The sequence below is a fragment of the Juglans microcarpa x Juglans regia genome, chromosome 6D (assembly GCF_004785595.1).
Source record: "Juglans microcarpa x Juglans regia isolate MS1-56 chromosome 6D, Jm3101_v1.0, whole genome shotgun sequence".
Lineage (NCBI taxonomy): Eukaryota > Viridiplantae > Streptophyta > Magnoliopsida > Fagales > Juglandaceae > Juglans > Juglans microcarpa x Juglans regia.
The window spans coordinates 13,458,334-13,471,929 of record NC_054604.1 but is presented as its reverse complement, the minus strand read 5'-3'; the positions used below and the strand labels follow the sequence as shown (position 1 = coordinate 13,471,929).

The 13,596-nt window shown below is 33.4% G+C and overlaps 1 protein-coding gene and 1 long non-coding RNA gene across 5 annotated transcripts; both read left to right on the top strand.

The window, feature by feature from the left end:
- Window positions 1-3,363: 3,363 nt before the first annotated feature.
- LOC121235951 (cold-responsive protein kinase 1) lies at window positions 3,364-10,617 on the top strand. Of its 4 annotated transcripts, none has more exons than XM_041132397.1 (7): window positions 3,364-3,660; window positions 4,664-4,710; window positions 4,850-4,965; window positions 5,399-5,609; window positions 5,878-6,115; window positions 6,798-6,948; window positions 9,933-10,617. In XM_041132397.1, the coding sequence occupies exons 1-7, from the start codon at window positions 3,509-3,511 to the stop codon at window positions 10,338-10,340; spliced, it is 1,323 nt and encodes a 440-aa protein (XP_040988331.1). In that variant the 5' UTR covers window positions 3,364-3,508; the 3' UTR covers window positions 10,341-10,617. The 4 variants fall into 4 exon arrangements, with proteins under 4 accessions (XP_040988331.1, XP_040988332.1, XP_040988334.1 ...); XM_041132398.1 differs by having other exon boundaries at window positions 3,402-3,630; XM_041132400.1 differs by having other exon boundaries at window positions 3,499-3,630; window positions 4,568-4,710.
- A 1,306-nt stretch (window positions 10,618-11,923) lies between these two features.
- On the top strand, window positions 11,924-12,675 carry LOC121268860. Its single transcript, XR_005941269.1, has 2 exons — window positions 11,924-12,178; window positions 12,402-12,675. It is a non-coding gene; the product is annotated as an uncharacterized LOC121268860 (long non-coding RNA).
- The last annotated feature ends 921 nt before the right edge of the window (window positions 12,676-13,596 follow it).

Below are 13,596 nucleotides of genomic sequence, written 5' to 3'. Positions count from 1 at the left end.
AGTTAAGTTTCATATCTCCAGCTTTCTGGTTCTAGATCAAGAGTATTTATGATCTTTGAATTCTGTTTTTTTTGGTGCATAAAGTTTGGTTCTTGAAGCAGTTGTTGGGTTTGGTTTTATTAATGCTGCTGGTTGTTTATATTGAGATTGTGTTGAAGGTAACAGTAATAGAGATTATGACAAAAATAAATTAGATAAAAAAATTATTATTATATTTCATTATTATTATATTTATATATTTAAATATAAAATTTCATTTACTATTATTTATATAATAGTTTTTAAATAAAGGACATTTTTATAAAATAATTTATAAAAAATAATATTATCGTACAAAAATTAAATCAATCTTAAACATACGAATAGTGCTACAAGTATGTACAACATTAGACACAATATTATAATGAGAAATGATATTTACAGTCATAGAATACGTAAGTACTGTAGACTTTTTTTGAAAAAAAATAAGTAAATATGAGATTTACATGAAAAAAAATTAATCTTTTAATTGTAGACTACTATTTTTCAAAGTGAATGTACTGCATTTGCACAATTCATGATTGCATTTAATATTATTTTATATGTATTGAGTATCCATCCCATTTTATCAAATTTTCATTTTTTAATTTGAGTTTTGAATAAAAAAAATTCAAAGTACTCGTCATTTCAATAACTGGTAACGGATTATGATAATAAAATTATAAATATAAATAACATTTTTCAAAACATAATTAGATAAAATATTATAATTGACCACGTGTATCATTACTGTTCTGAAAGACTATACCCCAAATCCAATTTCAATGCGGTTTGAGCATCTGTTTCTGTACTGTTGATGGGCACAGTGACAGCCGCATGGGTAACTCCTCGAATTCCAGTGGGAGGATAAAAAGACGCTTTCACTCTCATCATATCTCTCTAATCTTATTATTAGAGATGTAACCAATCCAGTTTAGTCTTATTTTTGACAAAATTTAGAATGAAATCGATATATACCGATTTTAAATTTTCAAGAACCAGTTTCGCAACTGTTACTCCTTTAAACCAATACTTTCGATTTTACCAATTCGGTCCTATTTTTCGGTTTTAATATACTATATACTATATTATATAATACATATAATAATATATTAAAGTATATAATACCATAGTAATAATATATTGTAGCATATTATAATTGTATTATAAACTATAGTGATATATTATAATATATAATATAATGATATATTATAGTATATTATAATATATAGTGATATAGTATATCTATTTAATATATTATATATAAAATTATATACAATATAAAAAATTATAATATATATATGAACCGTTCTGATTCGGTTTTAGAAAAGAAAAAAATAAAAATCAGACCTATTTTGATTTGTTTTAAGAAAAATAAAACTGGTATTGGTTTGAACCAAACTTGGTACCGGACTGTTCGGTCCGATCCGGTTTACCGGTTTTTTTTTTACATCCCTACTTATTATTGAAGAGAATAGAACATGGTAGGATTTTCTAGGATCAAATTTTTCGAGAAAGTCCAAGAAAGATAAAATGGAATAGACAGGGATTAAGGTCAGAAATATGATTCTTGTTAAATATTTAAATACTTCTTTACACTCAAGATAAATTACCATTCCATGAAAAGAGTGGACAGTGGGTATTAAAAATCTAAGCAACTCATCACAGACTGAGTTTGAACAAAATTTTGTATATTTTAATGGAAGTAGTGGTCAATGTCAAAATCTATCTTTTGAAATCATGAGAACCTATCGTTCCAAAATACTGTAAGATTCTGATCTTCAACCTTTGATTTATAATATTCAATCTGAGCCTCTGAGGCATTACATCTTTAGGAAAGAAAAACAAGTAAAATTGACAGTTTAAACGTGGTGATCTCACGACGACAGTCGACACGGGGCGTCGAAGCACGCTAACCCCGTTCCTATCATCCGTGAACGCATGCTTGCCTGCCTTGTTTCACATCTATTTTTAATTTTTTAGATGAATTTTATATATACTTTTAGGTTGTGTAAATTTCGTTCCGTCTCTAAAAAAAAGGTAGGGTCTACTTTTAAAAAAATAATTTTTTATGTAGATTTTATATTTATCTATTTTTTCAAAATGAGTATGTGAATTTTACACATTTTAATATTGTAAATATTATTTTTCTTATTTTTTTAATTTTATATATTTTAAGACTGTAAATATCATTTCTCTTATTTTTTTAGAATAATGTTAAGTACAATTCTAAATAGACATGTGATATATAGAGTCTTTGATACTTTTTGAGGTGGAGTTTATTTTTTACAAAGGGAATATAAAAATTGAGAAATGATTTGTACAAATCTCAAATAGACAAGTCTCATATAAGCTTTTGTAAAAAAGTAGATCTCACTTTAAAAAAATGTAAAAAAAATTATTATTTATTAGTGAGATCTATTATTTTATAAAAACTTATATAAAATTTATTTATTTAAAATTTGTATCTAGCATTACTCATCAGAATTATCTATTTAGAATATGTATAAATTATTTCTATTTTTATATGGTAAAAGGCCTACTTTTTCTTCGCAAGTGTGAGCTTGTCAGCTTGACGTAAAATGCCAGGCGATGCTGGATTTTGAGCAGACTTTATTGGACCTTAATCTGAACAAGGAATTTTTATTTTGTTTTGTTTTTGTTTTATTGTGTAAGAACAAGAAATTTCTAAGTCAATATCACCCGAGAGGGATATAAATAATAGAAATGATTGGTCAATATAGTAATTTTATATAAAAATGCAGACTGATGTATTTCTTTTTCACGTTAAATTATAAAATATTTTTTTAAATATGAAATAAATTTGAGATATTAAATTAGAAAAATTTTACTCATCATTTCTATACTATTCACCTGCTTTTATTTTTTTTTTTTTAGTAGATATATAGTATAAAGATGATAAATAAAAAAATTCATTAAATTAAATCATATCAATTTAAAAATTTATTTTAATAAGATCAATTTACATAAAGATTATAAAAAGAGAATTGCTTTAGATTCTACAAAAATAATTCATAAATTGATGTAATTTGATATAGTATATTAAATTAAAATATTAATTTTATTAAATAAATTTAACGCATTATATAAAATTATATCAATTTATTCATATATATATATATATATATATAAAAGTAAAAAAAATAAAAAAATAATGCGGCCCGTGAGAATATCACAAATTGGTTTGCAGTTGATGTCATACGTCGCCATAATTCCATGCATAGAACTACTGCAACGTATACGTAAGCCGGAACCTACCACAGAGGCGACTGGGGTCCTTTATTCTGTATAGTCTTTCTCTCTCTCTGGCTTATCTTATAGAGCTTTCAATCCACATTCATTAGTAGCGGTGTTTGATAAAGTCAGTCCTCCTTTTTAAGTTATTTCATACGGAATGGAAAGGGTGACTGGGTAAGAGGGAGAGCGAGAGAGAGAAAATTCAAACTTCAAAGGGCGTACGCATGCCTTCATGGACTTTGGAAAGACTAGTACCTACTATTATTATCATTCCCATCCGTCGTTCCCACCCCCCAAAACCAAACTCCCTTTTAGCGCATCCCGCCTCTCTCTCTCTCTCTACTCTATCAACAGGTTCTTCTCTTCTTTCTCTGAACTCCTGAGGTTTGTTTCAAATCTCCTTTCTTTTATTATGTTTTATGCCTTTTACTTTCAATTTCGTGTTCCTGTTTTTCGTTGAGAATGGTGTGAAGGGGTAAATTTTTCTTGCTTTTTAGATAGATGCCATAGGTTTTGTAGATTCCTTTTTTTGTGAAGCTGTCACTTTTTCCTTCTGTCATTTGTCTGGCTGAACTTTTGTTTTCATACTTAACAAATGGATAGATTTTTGTTTGGTCTCTAATAATTTTACCTCTGACGCCGAGACTTGTGGAATTTGAGTACTCAGTGATTTACAGTACATCTCCAACACATTTTGGTGCACCTATCTACCTATCTTGGGTGTTAATTTTGTCCTGATCCTCTCGTACGTCATTTACCATTTATTGATTATATTAAGATCTGCTAAATTCTGATTGTCCGGCATGCGGTAGATATGCTTCAACGTGGTAGCGTGAGACATATGTCGAATCATGGAAGGTGGGCATGATGATTGTGATTAAAAACATGGTTTATAGTAGTGAATGTCCCCTTTAATACGAGAGGGAGTTCTGAGAAAACCACTCGAGCAGATGAGCATCTGAAATAATTGGAATTACCCAGTCCAAAATGATAAAGGAATTTAGAGAGACTTGTAGGACATTGATAAAACTCCAATATGATGCTAACATTGTGGAGGAACGAATGGGCACTACTGCTATAATTTTAGGTTGTGTACATTTTCTCAAGTCTTATAGATGTTTCAGAAATATGAATGGTAAAGTTAACAGCAATATTGTTTCACATGTGTCTTCATTGTTTTTGTTTGCATTAGTGTTTCGCCAATAGGAAATTTACCAAAAATTTTCCATTATTTTCATTTCCTGATTATGCACTAGGACTAATATGCATGTTCAATGTTTGAGTTTGGCAGGTCTTGGAAGAGTTTTCTTTCGAAGCCACTGTTAAACAGTTTTACATAGAAAGGCTGGTATCACTGAGTTATGACTTGTTTTCCTTTCTCATTCAGTAGGAAGGGGGGACCGAAGACACAAGGAAGCTTTGATGTTGATGATGGTAAACCCTGTAACTAATGACAATAAAATATCAGATGTTTTAGGACCAACTGTTTTGTTTTCATGACTAAATTATCACTTTCTCAGAGTAAGCATGCAAACACAATGACTTCTGATTGCTGATTGCTTTTTCTGGACAGATGTGTCAGGCATTCACAATGTGAGATTTTTCACTTACAAAGAGTTGAGAGCTGCTACTGCAGATTTTAGTCAAACCAATAAAATTGGGGAGGGTGGTTTTGGTTCTGTGTATAAGGTAACTACAGATGTTCTATTAAACATATGCTTTATTTGATCATTTTGCATGATAATTAAGTTTTGGAGAAACTCCAATTAACCTCATGAATCATCATTCCTTTTATATATAACTCAAAATTATCAATTTCGTCAATTAGCACTGCAGTTTTGAAACTTCATTTGCAATTTGCACCCTCCATCAAGATTAGACTATAAAGATTGTGCTACATCACTTTTTTTCATTCATCTTAATGGTGAGATCTTAATGAGGGTCACAATTGCTATTAAAGTTTCAAATTGGGCTAACAATTATCAATACTGGTAGTTTGGGGGTCATATTTCAAAAAGATTGATTATCTAGATGGTTTAAGTGTGAGCCCCATTAACCTTTTATCTTACTTTCATTCTCTCATGAATAACACCTTTTTGAACACTTAATTCTGTTTTGCCAGGGACGGCTTAAAGATGGGAAGATTGCTGCTATAAAAGTTCTTTCAGCCGAGTCAAGACAGGGAGTGAAGGAGTTCTTGACTGAAATTAATGTGATCTCAGAAATAGAGCATCAAAATTTGGTTAAGCTCTACGGCTGTTGTGTGGAAGAAAATCACAGAATTTTGGTCTACAACTATCTTGAGAATAATAGCCTCGCACAAACACTTATCGGTAAATTCCTAACATTCTTATTTTGGAAGGCCTTGCTTGTATTATGCTATTATACCTTTGCTTTTGCCTCAGCAATATTGATCTATAATTTAACATCTTTACTATGACAGTTTCAGGAATATATATTTTTAAATTCCTACCTTAATATATGGACTGATTAAAAATATCAGTTTGAAACATTCAATTTTGTGGACATGCATCTTATTTTGACTTTCATAGTTGTTCAATTAAACAGCTCCTCAATGCCCTAGAACCTTTTCGGTTTCAGGTGGAAGTCAAAGTAATATCTACTTTAATTGGCGAACACGGACTAAGATTTGTATTGGTATTGCACGTGGGCTTGCCTTCCTTCACGAGGAAGTACGACCCCATATTGTTCACAGAGATATCAAAGCAAGCAATATTCTCCTTGACAAAGACCTAACACCCAAGATTTCAGATTTTGGGCTTGCAAAGCTTATCCCACCCAACATGACTCACGTTAGCACACGTGTGGCAGGAACAATGTAAGTTCTAGTATTATTCTCTTGCCTTAATGATAGTTGGTAAAATGAAAGTGAAAACTTGTTCAGACTCACTTATCCACTTTTGGGTCCACGCATTAGCTTTTCGAAATGATAGGCATTTTAGATGTCTATGCTGTTAATTTGGTTGATAATCATGTAGGGGGGTTCCACTGATTGGATTTTTTGAAGTAAATGATGTGATGATAGGCATTTTAGCTGTCTATGCTGTTAATTTGGTTGATGATTATGTAGGGGGGTTCCAATGGTTGGATTTTTTTAAGTAAATGATGTTATGCCCCAGGCATACGTGGGAAGTAAACATACACCTGTCATAAAGTCTTGCTCTGATTATGTTGATATAACCATGTAACCCAGGTTTGATTTATTCTTTGAGTTATGCTTTAATAGCCCTGAAGCTACCTTCCCAATGGAACAAACATAGTGTAGGATCTTTCTCTGGTGCAGCTCATCTGTACTGATATGTTTCGAATTTGGGGTGCTTCATCCCTACAAGTCAAGCTTCTTTGATCTTTGTTCATCACAATTTTCAAACGAAGTCTATATTTGTCCATCATCCATTCCCTCTCTATCTATTTTTCTCTTATTTTATGTCTTTTTTTTTTTTTTTTTGAGTTTGTAAAACATATGAATCAGCTATTAACATTTATATTTGTTATTTTAGAGGTTATTTGGCACCAGAATATGCAATAAAGGGGCAATTAACGCCGAAAGCAGATATTTACAGTTTTGGTGTCCTCCTTATGGAAATAGTAAGCGGGAGATGGAACACAAATACACGATTACCTATTGAAGAACAGTATCTCCTAGAAAGGGTAAGAATTTCTTATTGAGCCCCTCAAAGAAATCATGAGTTGTTTTCCTTTTTCTTACTATAAGATTAAGATTGCATATGCATTCCATGATTTGAGAAGATGAAATTGATTTGCGACTTCCTTCTTGTGAAATTGTGAAAAAAAAAAAAAATCGTATCAAGTTGTTTTGGAGCATAGGCATCAAGGTATAATCATCTTGAGTTCTTTGTGTATGATTATTTAAAGTCTTTAATTATTTCAAGTGATTCCAACGCTTGATCAAAATCTTGTTCAATGGTATGACAATAATTCTTTAAGACTTAGATTTGATTTAACTTATGTGCAAGTCCATGTACTCTTTATATCCATGCCCCATGAGAGATTTGTTGTATGAGCCACATGCTTTGTCAGCATAATCTATAGTAGTAAGATATGCCACTTCACATGATCTTAAAGCTTCCTCTTTACCGTTTAATGATGGCTTCGATTGTCAAAGTTTAAATATATCTATGATGAACTGATGTAGGACAAGTTACCCAAGAACAATGACTCGTGTTCAGCATGATCAATGAGAACTGAGGTCAATCATATGGGAATCGAGATAATTCCCTTCTTAGTTTTGCAGGATCAAGTAAGAACCATTGCAAGTCTCAAGACCATTGATTATCATCTACGATTGCTACTATAATTAAAGGGATATACTACCAAAAAATAATTAAAAGGGATATACTAACCTTCGAAAATCAATTCAATAAATATATTTAGTGGATTGCAGAGCCCGTAGCAGACTCTAGGATGTTCATAGTTTTATAGGTTGGTTACCACCGTATTCATTACTCTCATTTTGCGTTAGTTGTTATCAAAGCCTCGTATAGCCTTCAAATGATGGCAGCCAAGCATACTGGCAAAAACCATTTGGGTGACACAAAGTGGATATGGGACTCTTCTAAGTCAGATTTTGGTTCATTCATGATTCCAATTTGCTATGCATGAAACCCAAGCAGAGCTTAGGTTAATGGAGTCCAATGGTGTCATTTTAAGTTTTTATGATAAGAGTTGAAACCGGCAATGGGATTTGCTTGCAACCTTTTTGTGAGCATAATCTTCTTTACATTGAGTGATGATGCTTTGGATATGGATGCATGATTTAGCAGTGTTGGAAGATAAGAACACAACGGTGGATATGGCATTGTTAAAATATACTAGTAAGCTGAAAGATATGGTCGTACTAGCATACCTGATAATATCAATGGATATGAGTGTAACAAGTGGTACAGAAGTATTGAAAGATACAAATGTGTTGTGAGATATGAGCACGACCTAGAATAGATATGTGCCAAGGGATCAGAAGGAATGAGAGATACAAACAAAAGTTCTGATAGAGACGGAAGTGCTGGAGTATAGAGTGATGCTGGATTTTGTGGTGAAGCTACCTACCTACGTTGCTGATTTCATCAGAAGGCAAGACCATGGAGATCAGTGGAAGTTTTGTAACAATGTTTTTTGTAGTTTCAATGGAATTAAAGGAACTTTAACTGATTGCAAGAAGTCAAAAAATATGATGACTAAATGGGAATTCCAGAAGAAGAAGGTAAAAATGGTTGCATGATTGCATAGAACTTTAGGATAGAGCATTGGCTTGGTACTTCAAAAAAAATAGAGAATTGGCTTGGTTGCATTGAAGATCGATGGAATTGTTTTGATAATATTTCATGATTAGAAGAAGTCAAGAAATATATTGACAAGATGCAGTTGTATTCACTGTGCTCGCTTTTTGTCATGCAATCTTTTGGTGGGAATTGAGCTTTTGAACAGATGCTTTATCTTGTGCCATGCGTGAAGGTTTCTTTTTCCTTGTCACATTTTGTAAAGCTGCAACTGGTCCCACCATATTTAGTTAGCAACTATATTCAACATACACATACAATAAGAACAGAAGGAACTACAGCCTGAGGTACAACTGAAGCAGTTGGAGACTATAGAGCATTTGATGATGCGGCAGTCACTTATAACACCACCCCAATAAAGCAACAAGGATGTTTTTGAGGAAATTGGAGAAGAAGCTCAAGAGGGTGATGGTACGGAGGAAAATAAACTTAGGATTGCTTGAAAAGTTTGACTACAACCTAGTTGAAAGCTTTAATCAATTGCAAGAGGAGATTGTCACATATTAGAGTAGACCTATAACCCACATCCTAGAAACCTGATGTTCCTTCTAAAATAAAGGGCTCTAGATCAATTGACTTCTTAGAGGGGGTTTTCATTTTTTTCTTTAAAACTCACTGTGGTGCAAATCAGTTTGAGCGGCAAGCAAGTTGATTTTATAGTAGTTGACACATTTCATACAGATATGATTCGTACGAGTTCATCATTGCTCTCCCTCCCTCTCTTTTCCTCTCTCCTCACCTCGTAGATGTAAGATTTCTTAATGCATTCTAGTTAGGGCCCTTAAAAGTCAGCTGCAACCCTTTTTGACTGCTTCCATCCTACATAGTGAGCTAACTGAACTGCCATGAGCACCCTCTTCATGAGTCCCTATTGCCACCTGGTTTTGAATATATATTCTAGTTTTAAAGATTTTATCTGTTCACTATGATGTATTAAAAATAGTGTCCCTTCCTGTTGATTGATTCTATTGAACTTTGACGCATTGATGTTCCATTTTTATATGAATATAATTATTTGCGATTGAAATGCATATAATCTGTCTCTCTTCATCAGGAATTAATCATATTCTTATTGACATTTAATCCATTTCTCGCCTTGTTAATCAAGGCCATTGTATTTGATTGAACAGTTTCAAGTTTATCTTCAAGCCAGGAGTTTCGGTAGAGTTTGATTTCTATGAATATGCAGATTTCTTACCAAATAAGACTGGGTCTTCCTTAGGAACATCTTTAAGAATAATAAGATAAATTTATTTATGCTGGCAGATTATTTGAAATCATGAAGAAAACAATTTAATAATTTAGGGACTGTTCATGATGTGAATTCTCCTGTGGCAGACGTGGGAACTTTATGAACAAAGGGTGCTGGTTGGACTGGTTGACCCAGCAATGAATGGTGATTTTGATGCAGAGGAGGCTTGTAAATTTCTGAAGATTGGTCTTCTCTGCACCCAAGACGCTCCAAAGCTCCGGCCATCCATGTCAACTGTTGTCAAGATGCTAACTAGTGAGGTTGATGTTGGTGACATTGAGATAACAAAGCCAGGCTTGATTACCGATTTCATGGACCTCAAAGTGCGAGGTGCCCAGAAAAGTAAGCTGGACATGAACGATAAGCCTGACATGAAAAATAAATCTTATACCATATCCTCAGGCTCAGACAACCTGGACAGTTCTACCTTATCATCAGGAACGACCACTGCTGCAACTTTGACCTTTACTGCAATGTACGACCAGAGCAGTTGAACATCAACATGAACAATTTGTCAATTCAAATGTACTCGGTTACAGTCTTAGGGTTATGAGGCTTACTGTCTTGTGTAAATTTTGCAACATTTTTTTCTGTTTACCTTTTGATGGTAGGATTAAAATTTTATTCATTCTAGTTCTATAGTTTCTAAAGGTTGTTATCTGTGTAAACTTTACAACCTCGTTTCTTGTTCGAAGCTTTCACCTAGATCTTTAGCCAATGCTACTCTCTTGTAAATGGACCAGGTTTGGTAACTTTAAGAAATTTTTTGGTTGGGGCTGATTTTTTAAAATTACATGAAGTTTCAGCATTATAAGATTCATACAGATCGCAATTTCCTTATAGTTTACCCCCCTACACATGCATACTCTTTTTTTTTTTTTTTTTTTTTTGCGTGTGTGCATGTGTTGGGTATGAAATGATAGGAGAGTTCTGTTCCATTTCTCCTACCAACTTATGATTGTCTTAGATAATCTCTATCTATGGTGCAAAAGCAAAGGAATATCTAAAATTGCTTTCCCCAACCTCATCAACCAGAAGATCAGAAATTGAGATACTGTTAAACAAATTAATTTGGTTCTATTAGAATATACATAAACAATTAAATCTCATATAAGATGATTGTCACAAGAGTGAATGATGAAATAATATAATTGGATCCAAACTGATTGATTAAATTTTTTGATCAAGTAGTATCTCAATTCTATCATATCAAAGGTATAGCTCAGTCTCCTGATATTATATCACACATATCAATCTCCTGATAGCTTTTTCATTTGGTTTTTTACAATTAAAAGTTAGAATTTGGTGGCTCAAGAGAATATAGTTCACTTGTTCAATCTAAATAGCGTGAAACATGAACAAAGCTGTTGTCTTTTTTGGGTTTTGGGTATCTTGTTTGAGGGCCTGCTGAGCAACAGAGCAATCTTTCTTTGTGGGTAGGAAGGGCAGGGGTACAAGGTAATCCCCTAAACCAATTCTGCTAGGTACAACCGGCCATGCGGAACCACCGTGCCACCGGTTGACATGTCTGCATCTGACAGAAAAAAATGAAATGAAAACAGAGGAGCAAGCATCGACTGAACCTAGCGACTAAGAGCATTGACATTGGTTTCATCAAAGTTATCTTTAAAATTTGATGAAAAGTATATGATTTCTATAGATCCAAAACCTCCCTAGCCATAACCTCACATTGAATTAGTCATTGAATTCTTTAAAATAATAATATAATATTATTTTTTAATAAAAATATTTTTATTTTTTTCATATTTTACAATTACACTAATCATATGTTAATTAAAAATTTAATTTGATTCTTGCATTATTATTACAAGACGATTGTAGATTAAACGTGAATAAAAAAGACATTTGGAGATTAAAAATGAATAAAAAATAGATTTGATGAGTGAATAGTAACCCTTCAAATTTGAAGAAACCATCTATTTACTGTAACTCAAAGCTTCACACTTATTTATTTAGCTAATCCAATTCAGCTCTATTTTGATTAAATTCATCTTATTTTGCATTTGGTTAGATTTTTTATGAAGCCAATGCCAATGCTCTAAGAGGTGCCCTAAAACAAGCCCTCCCTCTTACTGAAATTAGGGCTCCGACTGAAATTAACTCTCTGACCAAGAGGTGTCCCCAGTGGTGCCCTCCGACCAAGAGGTGCCCTCAAGCTAAAACCGAGAAGCAAGCATTAAAGGAAGAAGAAGCAAGCATTGAAGGAAGAAGGAACTGGTTGTAGCTCCATCTCCATTGGTGTCCCCAAACTCTCTCTCGACTTTGAAGGTTGATGTCAAAGGCAAGCCTGTCTCTGCCTCTCTCTCTCTGGGTATAGCAATTAGCAAGCAAGAAATTCGTTTTGTTTTTATATTTATTTAAAATTATAATTTGTCGATGATCTTTCTATTCGTTTGAATTGAAAACAAAATCAATTTGTCGTTGACATTCTAAAATTGTTCTATAGCTGGAGATTTTCTCAATGTCAACTGATTTGGACAAGGAAACTGGCCAGAGAGTCGGTCTGCTTGAAATGCTGATATGGACTTTTGCAGGTGATTTTTCTGTCAGGAACCAAATTAGGACTCACTTTCTTCCCCGAAGTTGGAGTCTTGTCCAAAGATGGAGGGCATTTATGAGTTAATTCGTGCACTAGCTTTACATAAACTAAATTTTCAGATTAAATGCTTTCTTAGACCTTTGACATTGGATTATCAGTATGGCAAGGGGTCCCTTCCTTGGATGACTTCGTTGCTGAACAGAGTAGGGAGATGTCCTTGTGAACATCCACCAATGCTTCCGAATCATACACTTCCATCTTGGATATTATACTCTGAACAAGGCAGGGAGCCTTCATGTATTCACCATTCAATCTTACGTTTTTAGCAAATTCAATAGAAATCGGCATTTCCAATTGTTGAGCAACAAAGCTTTCAGAAGGCGAATCATTGTCAATAGTCATGTCACCATCCTAGTCTAATCCATCTGCAGAATTATACTCTGTAGCAAGTTGATTTGATTCTTCCTTCGACTTTTTGATGTCTGCAAGAAATTCTGTTGTGGTCACCAACTTTCTAAAACCAACCATCTGGTCTTTAGGAAGAACCGAAGCCTCTAGATCCTTTTCTATTGTTGTTGCATCATCGTCACTGATGCTATCTTCACAATCGGTTGAATTTTCATCCAAGACAATGTGCTCGTCAAAATTCCCTTCAGTAGTGTATTCAGAATCACTGCTGTCAATGTCATCAACCTCTGCCACATGTATGTTAAAGTCCTTACAAGTCAGGTTCTGACATTCATCCTATGTGTTCTCATCTTGAACTAAATTTGGATCAATATTATGTTCTGGTTGCAAAGATTTAGTACCAATTACATGTTCCAAAGCCTCTGTAAAAACATCCCTGGGTACTTTAACGGTGACATAATCTGTAGATCCTCTATCTTGCTCAGTAATTGGAAAATCAGTAGGTCCTTTCTCATTGATGGCTTCAACATTTACATCTATTACAACCTCCAACTTTTCATTTGAAATATTATCTGACTCATCAGACCCTTCATTAACAGCTTCATTTGTTGCGTTGGAAGCTTCAACAATGCCTAGATCATCAGATATCCTCGTACCTAGTTCTTGTTTTGACTTTAAAACATCTACTTCATACTCATCATTACTCTTGTCCTTATCTTTAACATCAACTTATGATTCACTCCGAGGCTCTGGTGACCCAATTGATTTTGGATCCGAAGAAA